At 44.0% G+C, this 20,000-nt stretch overlaps 1 protein-coding gene across 1 annotated transcript in view; it reads right to left on the bottom strand.

The window, feature by feature from the left end:
* Positions 1–20,000, bottom strand: part of LOC135106984 (uncharacterized) — a 146,320-nt gene that overhangs the window by 38,113 nt on the left and 88,207 nt on the right. Inside the window, exons 7-8 of the mRNA XM_064016475.1 lie at positions 16,292–16,429; positions 1,308–3,771 (exon numbers count right to left, since the gene is read on the bottom strand). Of these exons, the coding sequence (XP_063872545.1) occupies positions 1,308–3,771; positions 16,292–16,429 (2,602 nt within the window). The remainder of the gene's footprint in view (positions 1–1,307; positions 3,772–16,291; positions 16,430–20,000) is intronic.

Here is a 20,000-nt window from a genome sequence, read left to right as displayed (position 1 = left end):
GAAGAAGTGGTTCGGTTTATGGTCATTAAGTACCTCACCGCACCTCCATCACCTGCACCACCACCAGCAAGACGCATCATGACGGGCTGCCACACTAAACCACAGCTCCTCGCTTCTTTAATATAGATGATTCACTACTACTACCACTACCACAACCATCACCACAGCTTCTCGCTTCTTTAATACACATGACTCGCTACTACCACCACCACCACTGCCACCACTACTATCACTACCATCACAGCCACCGTCACCAGCGAAATTAGTAGATATGTATTCAAAGACAATTATCCTTCAGTTTTGGATAATTCGTTTGATATTTCTTTGGGGACTGACACCTCACTAAGCCTTTTTTTTTTTATTCTTTTCTTGCCCTAGGCCAGTGTCCCTTTTACATAAAGAAAAAATAAAGCAGAGAGAGAGAAGGAAATCCATTAACGTAGTATGCATTCTGTCAAGTCTTATACAACTCCCTGCACTTGTTATGTATCCAGTTCTTCTTGGTCTCTGTGTGGCTCTTAACATAAAGCTGTTCATGAGTACATATATCAATAACTACTTGATTTATGGACATTGAAATTTATTGGACTTTGTGACATCACCACCTTCAGTAACTCGGTAATACTGTAAGTCTTGTTTGGCCTAATGGATTATAGACGATTAAAACTAAATTGGTTAATTCATTTGGTTCTTTTTTCGGTTTCACATTACAAAGGGACTTATTTTATTTTATTTATTTATTTTTTTTTTTGGGGGGGAAATCTTTGTGACCTTAGATTACCACTCTGCCATGCAGGAATAAAGAAAATATCAGTGAGGAATCCTAACTATTCTTTAGACTTAACAAAAAGAAGAGAAAAAAAGAAAGAAAAATCACCGTCCACATCCCAGCCATCACTGACAGAGGTACTGAAATTATATATACGTAAATGTCAACAGAATACCCAGACTCACCATCATGTAGTAGCATAGGAAAAGCAAGAGATTGAAAAAGTACAATTTTTAACAGAAAGTAAGGTTCCCCACCCCGCTCATCCCTCATGCTTTGAAAAATGACGGAAAAAAAAGAAGGGGCAGCAGAAAAAAAAAAATCGCGATGGATGATGATCAGTCTCTCTCCGTCGAACATTTGCTAAACGAACCAATCCACATCAACTAACTTAAAAAAGACTGGCCTTAAAGTACAGTACGAGAGAGAGAGAGAGAGAGAGAGAGAGAGAGAGAGAGAGAGAGAGAGAGAGAGAGAGAGAGAGAGAGAGAGAGAGAGAGAGAGAGAGAAAATAAAACCAGCAATATTTTCTACTCACTCGCTGCGCCGTTCTCCTGTACTTGTCCGTAGATGGTGGTGTTGGGGAAGACTGGAGCGTTGTCATTGATATCCTTCACCATCACCGTCAGCACTGTCTCCGCCACGTGCTGTGCCCTTCCACCTCCAGTCCCTCCCCCTTCACTCCCTCCTTCAGGTGTTACGGTGGGAGGCTGCCGCGAGGTAGTCAGGGATGGGGTGAAGTAAACGCACTCTCCGTAACCATTCCTGTCATCTTCTTCCTCCTCCTCCTTGTAATTCGTGCGGAAGGTCGTCTCCAGGTCCCTTTGCTCCCTCCTGGCCGCGTGACGGGTCTTCAAGGGCTTGTCAGAGGGATTCTCCAGGGATGGACGCTCAATGGCAGGGCTCTTTTTATCCGCCCAAAGCATCTGTAAGGTGAAGGGGGAAGAGGACGGAAAGGATGAAGGCGCCGCAGAGGAGGAGGTTAAAGAGGAGGGGTGTGTATTGGGGCCGGATGATGAGGCAGTGGAGGCGACAGATGAGGACAAAGAAGTAAAAGTAGAAGGAAGATCAATCTCGGTGGGTGCAAAGCGAGGCGACATCACCAGTAAATCCTCAGCGCCGGACGTGGGAAGTTGCACATCTTCTCGTCCCATTGCCTGGCTTCCCTCAGCGGCTGGCGGGTCCTTGCGCTGCACGTTCCTCAAAGTTTCCTGCGTCCTGAGAACTTGGCGGTGTCGGTATATCTTCCAGGCCGCTGCCTCGCGCTTGCCTCTGCGTCTTGGATTTATTACCGGGTTGGGAAGGCGCATTCTTAATTTTGAGGTATGGGGCTGGTGGAGGGAGGCGCGGGATGCATGAGGAGTGTGTAATGCCTTGCCGCTGGGCCTCCTCGGAGCGCCCAGGCGCGCGGTTCCATCAAGACTCCTTTTATCCCGGCCCGCAGCGGGGACGTGGATTAGGAGTCTCGGCGATGCATTGAAAACACCGTAAATGAGACGCCCATTTTTTCCTTTCACTCCACCTGTTCCTGCTGCCTTTTTCCTCCGCGCGGAAAAGGTTATGGCGGAGGAGATGGATGGGCGGCAAGTGGAGTTTGGGCGCAGAAATCTTCGTCTCTCGGCAGCGTGGAAGATAAAAGTAGAGGAAGAGCAGGGCGAGGAGGGAGGAAGGAAGGCGCTTGCGGTGCTGTTGAGGTTGGTGATGGCGATAGTAGCGGCCTCGTTGGGGTCCCGCTCTGCTCGCTCTCCTGGGCCATCGTTCACAATGCTTCGGTCATTTTTCAGAGTGTGCGCCAGGTAACGGGCAGCCTTCTCCACGCTCACGTCCTTCCTCCGCCCGTCCCCTGCCGCCCCGCGAGACCCGAGCAGAATGATGTCGTTCACCTCTCTCTTTCTCCTTCCAATTCCTTGTCCTCTCTTAGCCCTCTCTCTCTTACCGAATGAAGGAAAAAGGAGTGAGGGGGAAGAAAAACCCTTGACAGCGTGTCTTGCAAGAACAGGCTTTGCTGCGTCAAGGAGAAACTGCCTGCCGGAAGGGGCGACGGGGAGCTGAAGGGAGCTGGGGTGAGGCCACTTGAAGACGCCCGTAGTGTGATGGCCTCCGATTGATGTCGTGATAGTGTTGGCATGAGTCGTTAAGGCGGAGTTACGGTGCTGCCTCGCCGGAGAATCTAATAGCATGTCTCCTCCTCCTCCTGCTCCTTGTCCCCGTCCTTGCGTTTCTATCTTCTCTCTCTTCTCGTCCTCACTTTCCCGTCTTAACCAGTTTTCTCTACCTGCTTTTCTCCTCCGTTTCCTCCGCCACCTCCAGGACTCCACCTCATCGTCATAAGGTAAATGAGATCGAATTTCCCAGTGCATTTCTGCTCTTAGGTTGCCCCATTGAGGTTCTTCCTTCTCTCCACCTCGAGCAAGAGATGATACGAGTTCGGTTTCACTTATTTCATGTACAGCAGCTCTTTCCTCGCTGCCCAAAGAGGTGAGAGTGGGTGTAGCTGTAGTGGTAGCAGTGGTAGTGACAGTGGCAATGGTAGTTGTAGTAGTCATAATAGTAGTAGTGGTAGCAGTAGTGATATCACTAGTAGATCTGAGGTGTAAAGGCAGCTCAATGTGGTGGTTACTACTACAAAGACTACTACTGCTACCACTACCACTACTACTACAACAACTACTGTTACTACTACAACTAATTCTGCTGCTCCTCTTCATCCTCCTCAGGACACCGTTACTGTTATGGCGTTTTGCATCAGCGTCTGAAACTGGTGCCGTTGTCTCTGCTGCTTCAATCACCACCAGCGCTGAGTCAGACTCCCCTCCTATCGCTACTCCTTGGTCCTTCCCAGTGGCGCGGTGAAGTCTTCTGGAGAGGCCATGAGACTGAGGGGAGTAGTAGCGCCCGTCCCCTTCCTCATCCCTCTCCTGCCAGGCGCCCATCTGCCCGTCCCTCACAGTAACCTTCACCCGCCACACGCTGCGTCCTGTCGGTGGGTCGCGGTCCAGCGCCTGAAACATAATGCACAAAAGAGTTTAAGTTTACCATGAAAATGTGCTAGAACTGTAGCCTTCTTGCATTTTATTTGTGTTTTTGTTTTTCTTTTCTTCCCTTTACCGTTTCAATTTTTTTCCTTTTTTTTTTTTGTTTACTGGGGGAAGATATATTTGTTTTCCTTTATTCTGTTTTGTTTTAGGATTTTTAAGGCGACAAGATTTTTTTTTGTTCTACGACGTGGAGTGATAAGTGGTTCTGTGCGTGTGTGTGTGTGGATGTGTGTGTGTGTGTGTGTGTGTGTGTGTGTGTGTGTGTGTGTGTGTGTGTGTGTGTGTGTGTGTGTGTGTGTGTGTGTGTGTGTGTGTGTGTGTGTGTGAGAGAGAGGGAAAGAGTATACATTGCAAGGCTGCCTGGTTCTCCAGATAACAAAAGCATCCTTGAAACTTATTTTATTCGTTGAAAAAGTTTATTTTCTTTCATAACGAAAATGATGATGGTAGCAGAAGTAGACGAAGTGGTAGTAGTAGCAGTAGAGGCAGTATTAAAAGAAGTAGTAGAAGCAATAATGATAAAGTAATAAAATTAGATAATACGAACAGCAATAAGAATATACTATTCCTACACAAATACAATATTAATAAAAAGTCAATAATAGTAGCAGTACTAGTAGTAGTAGCAGTAGTAGTAGTAGTAGTAGTAGTAGTAGTAGTAGTAGTAGTAGTAGTAGTAATAATAGTAGTAGTAGTAGTACCAACAGTAGCAACAATACCAATACCAGCAATAATGATAAGCCAAAAAAACAATAACACATAACAACAGCAACAACTCCAACAACACACTACACTCACACCCACAAACACCCACAAACACCCACTAAGAAAACACGATCAGCCTTTAGTAACACGGGGAGGTGAGATAATAGTGCCAGCCTTATGTAAACACTGCACGTCTACGTATGTGCCTCCCCTCCCTCGCGCCCCGGGTGGTACTGTCGCAATGCGGGAAGGGGGAGGGCGCAGCTGAAAGAGAAGTCGTGGGTGTTGTGGATAATTCAAATAAAATACAAACAAACAATACTGAAAGGAAACAGCGCGAGCGCGCGCGTGTGTGTATGTGTGTGTGTGTGTGTGTGTGTGTGTGTGTGTGTGTGTGTGTGTGTGTGTGTGTGTGAGAGAGAGAGAGAGAGAGAGAGAGAGAGAGAGAGAGAGAGAGAGAGAGAGAGAGAGAGAGAGAGAGAGAGAGAGAGAGAGAGAGAGAGCCTAAATGATTATACAAAAACAGCTTTTGCTGTATATTCTGCTGTTATGTTATTGCGTTTGTTTATTTTTCTTATTTTTATTTGATTTTATCCTCATTGATTTATCAGTTTATCTTTTTTTTATTTCTTTTTTCGCCTTTACAAAGTCTCTGCAAAGCACCAAGTGACATAACACACACACAGTAATATCCCAAAAATCATCAAACTTAAATAGAAACCTTTACTCCAGAGTTATAGGCAGTGGGAAGCGACGCCGCCCCACGATGACCAAAGAGAGAAAGAAAATACTGCCTGTCTTCGCTTGCAGAGTAAAAAAAAAACGGACTCATAACTAAAGTATCGTGCGTTGGCCAAAACTGAATGTTGATTGTAGGTTTTCCGCTCTGCTTGGTGCTTTGTGAAAAACCTAGTTGCTTACAGTCGCCAAGGGCAGTGGTGGGCCCTAACTTTTGTCGGATCTGGGTCACTTTCGCTGATGTTAATACGGTGAAAAGCTTTGGGAAAAAAATATTCAAAAATCTCTCTCTCTCTCTCTCTCTCTCTCTCTCTCTCTCTCTCTCTCTCTCTCTCTCTCTCTCTCTCTCTCTCTCTCTCATTCCCTTCCCTCCCTTTTTGCTCCTTTCTCCATTTTTTTTTTTATGTTAATATATTTAAGCTCTACTCTATATACCTACCGGAAATTAAGCCTTTATCACTACCTCCTTTATTAAACATTTGTGTAGGGGATCCAAGGGATGCCTGATCAGTGACACCAGTAGATCCTGTTTGTCTTCTATTGATCACTGACCCTTGTTGTCTATCACTTCTAAAGAGCATTGTGGTACTCAGTTGCTACTCGCCTGATAAATAATAGACTCCTAATGAAAAGTCCAGAGAAAGAGTCATAACTAAGCTCAATAAGGAAGTTGTATTACTCAAGAAATCTATTTGGATACCAACATTTCAACTAAGCTCAATAAGGAAGGATTAGTCAAAGAATCTATTTTAAGACCAAAGAACATAAAACAAAAACAACATATAACAACAATGACAATAATAAAGAAGGAATATGGACTCCAAAATATTTAGCTTATAAGGAACAGGAGCTGTGAACCTGCCAGTACTTTCCCAAACTTAGGCAAGTGTCACAACTGTAAGTAGTGTTTTCACAACTATAAGTAGAGTTTTCTTGTTAATTTTAAGAACGGCAAACGTGCTCTTCTAAAATATTATGTACCAAGTGACTTGTCCTTTCACACACACACACACACACACACACACACACACACACATAGTGTAGTGGTCAGCACTTTCGGGTCACAACCGAGAAGGCCCCGGTTGAGTCCCGGGCGCGGCGAGGCAAGTGGGCGAACCTCTTAATGTGTTCACCCAGCACCAAGTAGGTACTTAATGTAACCCGAGTGGTTGTGGCCTCGCTGTCCCGGTGTGTGGTATGTGAGTGGTCTCAGTCTTATTCAAAGATCGGCTAATATGAGCTCTGAGCTCTTTCCGTAGGGTAACGGCTGGCTTGGTGACCAGCAGCAGGTGAATGACACACACACACACTAAAATGTCTAAATCAGAATGCTCCTAGCTCAATTTCTTGTATTTTATTATGAAACATTAAACAGAATTCAGATATTATATAGATTACCAGAAAGTTTTTTTTCGCTTGTTTCTACCCACACAATCTCTCTCTCTCTCTCTCTCTCTCTCTCTCTCTCTCTCTCTCTCTCTCTCTCTCTCTCTCTCTCTCTCTCTCTCTCTGGGGCCAGGTCACTGCACCCTTGCCTCCCCCTCAGTATGAAACAAGGCCAAAGGGTCGCCAGGCTGCCAATAATAGTAAGTTTTCTTTACTCCGGAATATGAGTCACCTTTATAAAAATCAGAGTAAGGGCGTCGTGTATTTTTAACTATTTATTTTTATCCCTGCATTAAAAGTACATGGTATTTATAGTAATTTTTATGGCGATGTGTGTGTGTGTCCGTGCGTGCGCATTTGTGTGTGTGTGTGTGTGTGTGTGTGTGTGTGTGTGTGTGTGTGTGTGTGTGTGTGTGTGTGTGTGTGTGTGTGTGTGTCAATTTCTTTTCATTATTCACCATCAACCATCAACATTTTTTTTCCTTACCGTTACCAGAACTTTTATCTTCTAGGATAACCAAAAAATGGCATTATTTAACATCCAATACCACAACTAGGATAAAGACTTCAAAAGCATTTTCTAGTACATAAATATGACTTGGAAATGCAACGAAAAGGAAGAAAGAGAGAGAGAGAGAGAGAGAGAGAGAGAGAGAGAGAGAGAGAGAGAGAGAGAGAGAGAGAGAGAGAGAGAGAGAGAGAGATCGTGTACTCAGTTATTAAGTATTATAAAGATTAGCATATTTCTCCTTTTCTCTCTCTCTCTCTCTCTCTCTCTCTCTCTCTCTCTCTCTCTCTCTCTCTCTCTCTCTCTCTCTCTCTCTCTCTCTCTCTCTCTCTCTCTCTCTCTCTCTCTCTCTCTCTCTCTCTCTCTCTCTCTCTCTCTCTCTCTCTCTCTCTCTCTCTCTCTCTCTCTCTTTTATTTAAACAAATATTTACAGAAAGGCTTAAAATTTCACGTTGAATATGGAATTATTTATAAAGCCTATGATAATATTATTTACAGGGAATAACACTGTACATAATTAACATTAAGATAACAATATAGAATAATTAAATATATTAATGCAAGACTAAAAAAAATAAAGCATCAGTGGGGACAGGTGCGTGCTACGCCACCTGTGGGCTGCCAGCTTCACCTGGTGTGTAGACATGTCCTGCACTTGAGGCGTGGCCACCATGAACATGTTCCACAGCCGCGAAGTCCTGACTGTGTAGATGCGCTGGTGTTGGATAGAACGAGATCGAGGCACCTTCACTAGCTCGTCGCTACGGGCCGCAGCTCTGGTGCACCTCTGCACTGTGTGTGGCAGCAGCCTCAGGTGGTCAAGGTGAGGGACTCTCTGCACCTGAGTTTTGTGGCACACCACTAGTGCCGACATATCCCGGCGGTGCTTCAGTGACGTTACTGGTGCTGGGTACTGTTTGTCCTCGTCGGTGGCCACCAAGCTCAGGGCTCGCCGCTGCACAGTATCCAGTCTCTGCATGTGGCACTCGACATCCAGGACAGGGCACCGTACTCCATACATGGGCGTATCTGTGCCCTGTATAGCGTGAGAATGCCCCGTCGGTCGAGGGTGTTCGCCATCCTGCGCAGGGAAAAGATTCGGAGAGGTCTGGCTGGTGACGACAGCGATGTGGTGATCAAAGTGTAAGCCGCGGTCCACAGACACGCCCAGGATCTTGATGTAATCCTGGAGTGGCAGGCTCTTGTCTCCAAAACGCAGCTGTTCTGAGACTGCGTGTGAGGCACCTGGGGACCGCGAGATGACCATCGCCTGTGCCTTCTCAGGAGCAAAGTTAACCTGCCACATCTTTCCCCACTGCTCCGCCAGTCCGAGCTCCCTGTTCAGCTCAGTGATGGCACGCTGACTGTCGAGGCGGCAGTAGAAGCAGGAGAGTGTGCAGTCGTCGGCGTATGCTGCCACAAATGACAGCTGCCGGAGGAAGTCATCAATGTATATGTTCCATAGGACTAGGTCCAAGACGGAGCCTTGTGAGAATGAAGCCCGGACAAGTGAAGGCCTTGATGACTGCCCGTTGACTACTACCTAAAGGGTCCTGCCCTGGAGGTAATCTTCGAGCAGCATTAGCAGGTCACCTTGGACACTCTTGGAGCGAAGCTTTTTCAACGAGCCCCGCGTGCCTGACCCTGTCGAAAGCCCCAGCAATGTCCAGGGCCACCACAAGTGTGTCCAGGCCTTCTTCCAGGGCGTCTTGCCAGTTCTTGGAGAGGATGAGGAGGAGGTCTGTAGTGGATCGGCCAGGCCTGAAGCCAAACTGCCTTTCTGAGAGGAGGTGGTTCTCGCTCAGGTGTTGGCAGATGACAACAGACACTATTTGCTCCAGCAACTTGCCCACCACTGAAGGCAGAGAGATGGGTCTGTAGTTGCTGGGTTCAGACCTTGAGTCTTTCTTGTGGACCGGGACCACACGCGCTTCCTTCCATAATGAGGGCCACTTCTCCCTCAGGCAAGATGTGAAGACGGTGGTGAGAGGAGCTGACAGCTCTCTAGCGCAGAGCTTGAGGAGCCGTAGGCTGACGTCATCCGGGCCTGTGGCTTTACCCATTTCCACCGCACCGAGTAGACGCTCAACCTGCTCTGCCGTCACCAAGACAGTGGCGACAGTGCAGTCTGTTTCCGGGACCAGCTGTGGTAGAGGTCGTGCCGGATCATCAACCTTCACCTTGTTGGCGAAAAGCTCGGCGAGGAGTGTGGCCTTGTCTGCACTGCTCGTGACGGTGGATTCGTCAGGTCTGGTGAGTGGAGGAAGAGTCTCGCGGTGACATGCTCCTTGCTGCTCCTTCACCAGATTCCACCAAGTCTTGTTGCCAACACCTGGGGCCACTGAGCTTTCGCCTTCTGTCCTCCCTTAGCTGATTCCTCGCCCATCTGCAGATGGACGTCATCCTCTCACACGCCTCTCGGTGCAGCGTCTTGTTCCTGCGTGACGGGTGTCGCTTGTACCTCACCCAGGCAGCATGCTTGGCCTCGGCAGATGCTCTGCAGCGAAAACCAAACAAGGCAGGATCACCAGGCCTGGAGCACATGCTGCTGTTGGAGGGCAAGGGGCCTAGTGGTGAGGGTGCGTGCCTTGGTCTCAGCATCTCCCATTAGGGCCTCCCAGTCCGTGTTCATCATGTCCTGCTTCATGGATGGCCAGTCCGCCCTGTCCCAAAGCCAGACAGTACGCGGGATAGCGTCTTCCCTCGCCGTTAGCAGCTCGACCTGAGACAGCACAGCAAAGTGGTCTGAGCTGCCCACTGGTCCTAGCTGCTTTCACTTGATGCTGGCTTCGGGTAGGTCTGTCACCACAGGGTCCAGCAGCCCTCCCCGCTCGTGTGTAAGGAAGGTGACATGGTTGGTCGGGCCCTGAACCGCCGGGAGATTATTGAAGGCATCCTGCTCCATGTGGAAGTTCAAGTCCCCCACTATCATATCATCACATGGGAACACTTGTGACGCTGGAGCAGGGTGTCGAGTTCCTCCGTCAGGAAGTCTAGCGGGGCTCGTCCTTGTCTCGAGGGGCGGTACATGATACAGAGGAGAAGCCCACTGTTGTCTGCAAGTACCACCCTGAAGAACAGTGCCTCCATCAGGTGTGGCACGGCTACCTCGAGTTCCTGTGTTTGGAGGCCGTCCTTGGCAGCGACACCACCGCCTGCTCTATTTTCTCGGTCCATCCTCACCGACAGGGAGTAGTCTGATATTCTGCCGAACGTCGGCTCCACCTCGTCAGTCAGCCACGTTTCTGTCACTGCGACAATGTCAGCATCATGTCTCAGCACGAAATTGTGTCTAAGGTCACCCACATTGGTGCGGAGTCCTCTCACGTTGGCGGAGACCATGGTCAGGTGACCGTAGTCTCCGCCAGACCGTGGTCTCCGCCAACGTGAGAGGACTCGGCACCAATGTGGGTGACCTTAACCACAATTTCGTGCCGAGACATGGTGCTGACATTCTCTCTCTCTCTCTCTCTCTCTCTCTCTCTCTCTCTCTCTCTCTCTCTCTCTCTCTCTCTCTCTCTCTCTCTCTCTCTCTCTCTCTCTCTCTCTCTCTCTCTCTCTCTCTCTCTCTCTCTCTCTCTCTCTCTCGTCACTTATTTCTTCAATTCCATTTCCCCTTCTCCCCTCCCTCTCTTCCACTATCACTACACATTCTTCTCCCTCACTCCACCCCTCACCCATTCCTCCTCCCTCTCCCCGTCTCTTCCCTTCCTCCACTCACTCTTCCTCCCCTTTATTCACGTTACCCTCTGTCTCCCTGTTCGGTATACTTCTCTACAATTACATCTCCTCCTCCCATCTCTTCGTCTATCTCTATGTCTCCCCCACGTCTCTCTCCCTCTGTCTGTCCTTCTCCTTGTCTTTCTCTGTGTCCGCCTTCTCCCCTCTCACTCCGCCTACCCAATTTTCTCCCTCTCTGCTCTTTCTTCTCCTGTCCTTTCTTTCCTTCCCCTCTACCTATTCGTTACTGTCTCCCATTTTGTTATATTAAACTCGTATGGGGAGGGAGCATGGAAAAAAATAATCAAGGACCTTTTATTTTATTAGTCATAGGTTAAGAATTCAACTTTTTTTGTGCAGTGAGAGAGAACGAAAGAGAGAGGAAGAGAGAGTGAGAGGAAAGGATGGATAGAAAAAAAAGGTGAAACATTGAATTGTAGTATATATTTTTTTTCTCTCTCTTTTCTGTTAATGGAATGGTATTGATGAAAGGTATTTTTACGAGTAACGTATGTTGAAATATTTATAATGGAGTAGTAGGATGTATGTACTAGTATATCTATTCTGAAGTGCTTATAAATATTTGACACTCTCTTTCTCTCTCTCTCTCTCTCTCTCTCTCTCTCTCTCTCTCTCTCTCTCTCTCTCTCTCTCTCTCTCTCTCTCTCTCTTCCTGTTATATTTCCCATAAGAAAATGTATCCCTAAAAAAATGACTTAACTTCTTGTATATAGGGAACAAAAAGAGTCCTAATGTTAGGCAGGATTACATGAGTCGGAAATAGGACAGGAAAACAAAGAATGTACTATATTCAGGTTACAGTGGTCTTTGGAAGGCTATGAGGAGAGCAGGGGATGAAGGGAGAGGGAAGATATATGAGGGGAGAGACGAGGAGGAGGAGGAGGAGGAGGAGGAGGAGGAGGAGGAGGAGGGGGAGGAGGAGGAAGAGGAGGAGGAGATTCCTTGTAGTGTCCAAGTCTGAGTTCGTTACATAAAAAAAATGAGAGAGAGAGAGAGAGAGAGAGAGAGAGAGAGAGAGAGAGAGAGAGAGAGAGAGAGAGAGAGAGAGAGAGAGAGAGAGAGAGAGAGAGAGAGAGACGGAGATAAATACACAAAACATACACGAAAGGTAATGTATATTTTATCAACCACCCCAAAAAATAACGGAAACTTGACTTTTATGTTGAGATAAGTAACGAATAAATAGATAAATAAGCAAGCAATTAAACAAATCTAATGCATGGAGAAAGAAATCAGGAAAGAAAGAAAGAGAGAGAAAAAAATTAAAAAAAATGACATATAGAATAAACTTATAAAATACACACACATACACACACACACACACACACACACACACACACACACACACACACACACACACACACACACACACACACACACACACACACACTTTATGTATTCAAATATGAAGCCATGAATTCACTCTTGCTTCATTCCACGTACGAAATACAAATAAAGCTTGAAATATGACCCACGCCAAGAAATGAAGACCAAAGCAAACATATCTCTTCATTCTTTTTTATACGTAGAGACAAAGGACGTATGAAAAACGCTTAGAATAGAAGAGATGAGGGTTGAGGAGGAGGAGGAGGAGGAGGAGGAGGAGGAGGAGGAGGAGGAGGAGGAGGAGGAGGAGGAGGAGGAGGAGGAGGAGGAGGAGGAAGGACATAAGAACATAAGAAATAAGGGAAACTGCAAGAAGCGACCAGGCTTACACGTGACAGTCCCTATATGAAATATACCTACCTATTTCCACCTATCATCTCCATCCATAAACTCGTCTAATCTTCTCTTAAAGCTCCCTAATGTCTTAGCACTAACTCCGTTCCACTCATCTACCACTACAAAGGAGAATGACTAAAATGATACAGGGAATGAGGAGTATTCCTTACGAGGCGAGATTGAAGCTGTTAAATTTACATTCTTTAGAGAGACGAAGGTTAAGAGGGGACCTGATAGAAGGCAGTAAATTTGCGGATGACACAAAGATAGGTAGATTAATTAGGTCAGAATCGGATGCCATCGCCTTGCAGGCAGACTTAGATAGAATGAATGAATGGACGGATAGATGGCAAATGCAATTCAATATCAATAAATGCTAAGTGCTTAGCGTAGGTAGAGGAAACCCACACAATAGATACACATTAGACAACCAAACTCTGGTAGGTACAGGGTACGAGAAAGATTTAGGAGTTATAATTAGCTCTGAACTCCGTCTAGGGAAACAATGCATAGAAGCCAGAAACAAGGCAAATAGGGTACTAGGATTAATTTTTAGGAGTGTTAAAAGTAGAAGGCCGGAAGTAATATTAAAGTTATACTTGGCGCTGGTCAGACCTCATCTAGACTACGCGGTGCAGTTCTGGTCCCCACATTACAGGAAAGATATAGGTCTATTAGAATCAGTACAGAGGAGAATGACTAAAAGGATACAGGGGATGAGGAGTATCCCTTACGAGGCGAGGTTGAAGCTGTTAAATTTACATTCTTTAGAGAGACGTAGGTTAAGAGGGGACCTGATAGATGTCTTTAAATGGTATAAGGGTTATAACAAGGGAGATGTAAGCAAAATTCTTAGGATCATCAACCAGGGTAGAACAAGAAATAACGGGTTCAAGCTTGACAAATTTTGGTTTAGGAAGGAGATAGGAAAAAATTGGTTCTCAAATAGATTGGTAGATGAGTGGAACGGACTCAGTAATCATGTAGTTAGTGCTAGGACACTAGAGAGCTTTAAGAGAAGATTAGACAAGTTTAGATGGGGATAGCAGATGGAAATAGGTAGGTGCGTTTCATACAGGGACTGCCACGTGTAAGCCTGGTCGCTTCTTGCAGCTTCCCTTATTTCTTATGTTCTTATGTTTTTAAGTCTTTAAGTGGTATAAGGGTTATAACAAGAGGGATGTAAACAAAATTCTTAGGATCAGCAACCAGAATTGAACAAGAAATATCGGGTTCAAGCTTGAAAAATTTTGGTTTAAGAAAGATACAGGAAGAAACTGGTTCTCAAATGGTACTGATTCTAATAGACCTATATCTTTCCTGTAATGTGGGACCAGAACTACACAGCCTAGTCTAGATGAGGTCTGACCAGCGCCAAATATAACTTTAATATTACTTCGGACCTTCTACTTTTAACACTCCTAAAAATGAATCCTAATACCCTATTTGCCCTGTTTCTGGTCTCTATCCATTGCTTTCCTAAACGGAGTTCAGAGCTAACTATAACTCCTAAATCTTTTTCGTACCCTGAACCTACCAGAGTTTGGTTGTTTATTGTGTACCTACGGTGTGGGTTTCCTCTACCTACGCTGAGTACTTTGCATTTGTTGATATTAAACTGCATTTATCATCTGTCCGTCCATTCATTCATCCTATCTAAATCTGCCTGCAAGGCGATGGCATCCGATTCTGACCTAATTAATCTACCTATCTTTGTGTCATCCACAAATTTACTAACATCACTACTAATTCCACTATCCAAGTCATTAATATATATTAAAAACAACAATGGCCCTAATACTGATCCCTGTGGCACCCCATTAATTACATGACCCCACTCGGATTTAGAGCCGTTTATTACAACTCATTGTCGCCTGTCACTTAGCCACGACCTTATCCAGCCTAACACCTTCCCATCTATTGCGTGTGCCCTAACCTTTCTCAGGAGCCTTTGATGGGGTACCTTGTCAAACTCTTTACTAAAGTCCAGATATAAGATGTCATAACTATCACCATTATCTACTGCCTCATACACTTTACTGTAAAAACTTAACAAGTTCGTCAGGCAAGACTTCCCCTTCGTGAAGCCATGCTGTGACTAATTTATCAAGTTATGTTTCTCTAAATGCTCCCTAATGTTCCTCGTTATTATTGACTCCATTATTTTACCTACAACTGAAGTTAAGCTGACAGGTCTATAATTATAGGCTTAAGTTTTATTTCCTTTCTTAAAGATGGGTACTACATTAGCCTGCCTCCACATTACTGGTACCTCACCTGACTCAAGTGATTTCCTAAAGACAGAAACTAACGGCTCACTAATAATCTCTTTGCATTCCTTAAGTACTCTGTGATATATTTCATCTGGTCTTGGTGTCTTAAACTTATTTAGCCTATCTATCTCCTGTTCCACTATCTCCCTAGTTATGGAAATATGTCAGCTTCTCATTCTCATCTGCTCTAAACATCTGTTCACTATCTGGCATATCCTGCATGTTTTTCTAGGTGAAGACAGTTAAAAAATACTCATTCAGAGTTTTACTAATCTCCTCCCCAGAATTAACCAGCTCTCTATCTGCTGCCTTTAATGGACCTATAGTATCCTTATTCTTCGTCCTGTATACCTGATAAAATCCCTTGGGGTCCGTCTTCGCCTAGCTGGCTACCTTTAATTCATAATTGCCCTTAGCTTTCCTCGTTAACTTCCTGACTCTTCTAATTAATTCATTATATTGTGGCCTTAAAACCTCTTCACCTGCCCTTAATTTATCATATATATCTATTATATGAAGTACAGGTAAAAGGAAAAAAAGAACAACAACAGCAACAACAACAACAACAACAACAACAACGACAACAACAACAACAACAACAACAACAACAACAACAACAACAGCAACAACAACAACAGCAACAACAACAACAACGATAACAGAATTGAAATAATTCTTTTGATAAAATACAATACAATTTCAATTTTGTGTCTCGTTTACTTATTTATTTCATCACCACCATTACCAGCACCACCACCACCACCTTCATAATCAACTTAATTATTATCAACATCACCACTATCCTCCTCCACCACCATCATCATCATCATCATCATCGTCATCATCATCATCATCACCGTCGTCACCATTTATATAGTTATTTACTTTCTATACAGTACACAGTTTATTTCAGGCACGTTATTGAAAACAGGAAACCAATCAAGTCTGTTTAATAAATTCCTGAAAAACAATAATGTTACTGCATAAACTCGCACATGAAAGTAAGAAGAGAAGGAGGGGGACGTGATGAAAGGTAATAATAATGTTGAAGATAATGTTTATGATGAGAAGAACAAGGAAAATAAAAAAAAGAGGAAAAAGAGATGAAACGAAAATAATATGCATATGAAAATCTAAAAAAAAAAAGACGAAACAGAGAAAAACTTAACGAAAGAAAAGAAGATAGGAAAACAAAAAAGCAAGAAATAAGAGAAAAAATCTGAACAAGAACACAGGATGAAAATATCACAACATTAAAACACCACACAAACCCACCCACCCACCTAACCTACCAACCATCCTGCCAACCATCCACCGACCCACACGCAGAGACAAACACAGCTACCTCATTAACCACATAACAAAGGACACAGCAACATTCCAATAACTAGCACGATACACAGCCACATACCTTCCTCTGCGTCACCTCTCCGCTGCTGGGGTCCACGGTGAAGTAAGCGTCAGTGGGCCCGTAACCATCCACACCATCCCCGGAGATTGTGTACAATAGGCTCCCAGCGTCCACCTTGTCCACATCATTCGCCTCCACCTGTGTAGAGCATAATTACATAAGGGAAGCTGCAAGAAGCCACGAGGTCTACATGTACTCATGTACTGCAAATCTACCTACCTATTTCCTACATATCATCCTCATCCATATATTTGTTTAGCTTCTTTTAAAGCTTTTGTATTGACTCAGTATTAACAACCTGATTACTGAGTTAATTCCATTTATATAACACTCTATCTGAGAACCAACTGCATTACTAAATCTACCTTTATCGAGCATGAAGCCATTATTTCTTGTACTATCCTGATAACTGATCCTAAGAAATTTGCTTATGTCACCCATGTTATATCGCTTACATCACTTGAAAACCTCCATTAGGCAAGTCTCAAAAATTCAGTAGACCTATACGTCATAGTTATTTAAACATTCATAACTTTCTATCAATCATCCTTAGCCAAATGTTTATCTTCTTTATAAAGCTTCGTATTGACTCAGTACTAACAAGCTCATTACTAAGTCTTTCTATGTGGCAGGTTAGGGAGATTGCCCAAGGATGAAATATTAATTGGAAGAGTCCTGCACAATATGCTGCTCACTAAACGAGACAGAACTGGAATGAAAGGAGGTAGGCAATTTATCTTTGAACTGTCTAGTTGCTTCTCTCTTGAAATCATGAAGTTGTAAGAAGGAGGAAATGCAGAAACGGAGAGAATTCCAGAGCTTACCAGTAAAAGGGAGGAGTCTCTTCCAATTATTTACAACCAAATTTCTGAACCAATTTCTTCTCATTTTTTTTAATATTTTAATATCAAAATTTACAAAGATTGAACCCATTACTGCAAGCCCTGTCCTAATTACAAACCATAGGATTCGTGTCCATATCACCCCTGTTATATCCCTTATATCATTTAAAGACTTCCATCAGATTTCCTCTATTCCAACACATCCCTTCTAACAGTAACGGCAGGGCAGATAGTGTTAGTGATAAGGTTACCATTGAAACCCATGCTGGCATTATTAGTATGGTAATGTTGGTGGCAGTGGTGATAGCATTAGCATACGTAACATTGGAAAGACTAGGCAGGGTTAGTGCAAGTATTCCTAGGAGCCATGTATAGCTGTTGTGGTTCGAATAGAGTAAGTGGTTGTGGTGGTGATAGTAGCAGTAGCAGTAGTAGAAGTAGTAGTAGTAGTAGAAGTAGTAGTAGTAGAGAAACAATATTTAATGGTTGTGTTTCCATGTTGAATTAAGATAATAGATAGTTCTGAGATAGATAGATAGAGAGAGAGAGAGAGAGAGAGAGAGAGAGAGAGAGAGAGAGAGAGAGAGAGAGAGAGAAAAGTTATTAGTGTAGTGAAAATAACAATGTATATCTGACGGCGAGTTTAAAATGACCGGAAAGAAGAGAAATGAGTTGACCAGGAACACTCTCTCTCTCTCTCTCTCTCTCTCTCTCTCTCTCTCTCTCTCTCTCTCTCTCTCTCTCTCTCTCTCTCATCTTCTCCAATTCTCCTCTTATTTTCTTTACCATTTTTCATCAACAGTAAGTTTCACTTTTTTCAACTTAATGCTGACCTATTGCTCTCTCTCTCTCTCTCTCTCTCTCTCTCTCTCTCTCTCTCTCTCTCTCTCTCTCTCTCTCTCTCTCTCTCTCTCTCTCTCTAAGACTCCTCGTACGTCAATTTCTCTCTCTTCCTCCTTCTCTGTACTTTTAATATATTTTTTCCCAACCCTTCCTTTTTGTTGCTCTCCGTACATACTCGTACCTCACGTTAATTAAGAGGCCTTATCGTTACCTTTTCATGATTTTTTTTTATTACCAGCACACTCTGCTGTCTGGTTTGAAGAACAATACCACCACATTACTCATGGGAGAAAAGAAACGGGTCTAAAATAAGAGTGGAAGGGAATGGAAATCAACCGTGTATTTTGATTTCCACTGAGACGAGGTTTCATGTTTTCTTCTGGCTGTTCAACTCAGAAGAGGATATTAGCTTAGTTTACAAAATAGTCATTATCTTTCCTATGCAGGTTTTCAAGGCACTTCCTCTCTTATGATTCTTCTCTTTTATTTTTTCTATCTTTATTAGTTTTATTATCCCTATTTCTTTCCCATATCCCTTCACTCTTGTTATTCTCCATCTTTGCACAATTCTTCATGCACGCTTTCAAGACTCTTCCTTCCTTCCTTCTCTCTTCTTTCCTTCATTGTTCTTATTATCCGTATTCTCAACCATATCCATCGGGTGTGTCTTTATTCTTTCACTATCTTTTCCTTCCCTCATCGTATTTACTCTTACTATTTTTCTCTCTTCTTCATGCATGTTTTGAAGACGTTCTTTTTTTTTTCTTTTTTTCTCTTCATTGTTCTTATTATTCGTATCCTTTCCTTTAAATTTCTACCTTTGTTCCTCCTTTTTACTTTCGCCCTTTCCTTCTCTCTTTTCTTCATGTACGCTTTGAGGATACTTACAGACTCTATTATCTTTCTTCTCTCTTCTTTTCTCTTCATTGCTCTTATTATTCGTTTTCTTTATCATATCCATCACTTGTGGCGTTATTCTCTCCCTATCTTTGCCTTTGCCCTTCCTCTTTATTTTCCCTCTCCCTTCCCTCTCCCTCTCTGTCTCTTACCTCTGTTCAATCTCATCTCTATCTTGTTGGATCTTGTTTTCTTCACCTTGAATCCTTCCCTTAACCTCAATTAACTCAGGCGGTCGTCGCACTGAGACTTCATTCACCCTTGTACGCATCCCCTTTCATCTCACTTGCAACCCTTCTCTCTCTCTCTCTCTCTCTCTCTCTCTCTCTCTCTCTCTCTCTCTCTCTCTCTCTCTCTCTCTCTCACCTACGTCCTCTTACTTAGCCTTAATGAAACATCGTCCATTTACACTCATAACACAGAGAGGGTGAAGATGATCGACTTGGAAGACGTGAATATAACTCAGCAAACTCTTTCTACTCTCTCTCTCTCTCTCTCTCTCTCTCTCTCTCTCTCTCTCTCTCTCTCTCTCTCTCTCTTTCTCTCTCTCTTCTCTATCTTGCGCCTCTCGTCACTTCCCTGTATTCCTAAAGGTTCTGGCGTTTGATATATAGTATTTTTCAATTCTTTCTATCCTCATATCACCTGTTGTTCAATTTGGGTGAACCTGAGTGCAGTGATAGTTTGAAAAAAATTATGTAACACCAAAAGGAAAAAAATGCTTTGTACTATAGAGAAAAGTGCAAAAATATACCAAGAGTGGTAAAGGAAAATTCGTCTAACATTGAATGATTCACTTTAACAATTATAAGAATTTAATCTTGACCTTTCCTTGATATATACGAGGTGTGTCATTAAAGTTCCAGGACTGGTGCCACACAAGTTTTATTTCACATCCAGGCTACAAACTATAGGTTATCTCCTTCGAAGTAATCCCCCTGGCACCGCATGCACTTGTCCATCCTTCTCTGCCAGGCTTGCATGCACTGCTGGAAGGATTCTTGCGGGATGCTCCTCAGCTCCGTCGTCACGGCCTTTTTGATGTCGTCCGCATCATCAAAACGGGTCCCCTTCATGACCTCCTTGAGCTTGGGGAAGAGGAAGAAGTCGCACGGAGCGAGGTCAGG

The sequence above is a fragment of the Scylla paramamosain genome, chromosome 2, assembly GCF_035594125.1.
Source record: "Scylla paramamosain isolate STU-SP2022 chromosome 2, ASM3559412v1, whole genome shotgun sequence".
In the NCBI taxonomy this organism is placed as follows: Eukaryota; Metazoa; Arthropoda; class Malacostraca; order Decapoda; family Portunidae; genus Scylla; species Scylla paramamosain.
Note: the sequence above shows the minus strand (reverse complement) of the source record. Positions and strands in the feature narration are given on the sequence as shown.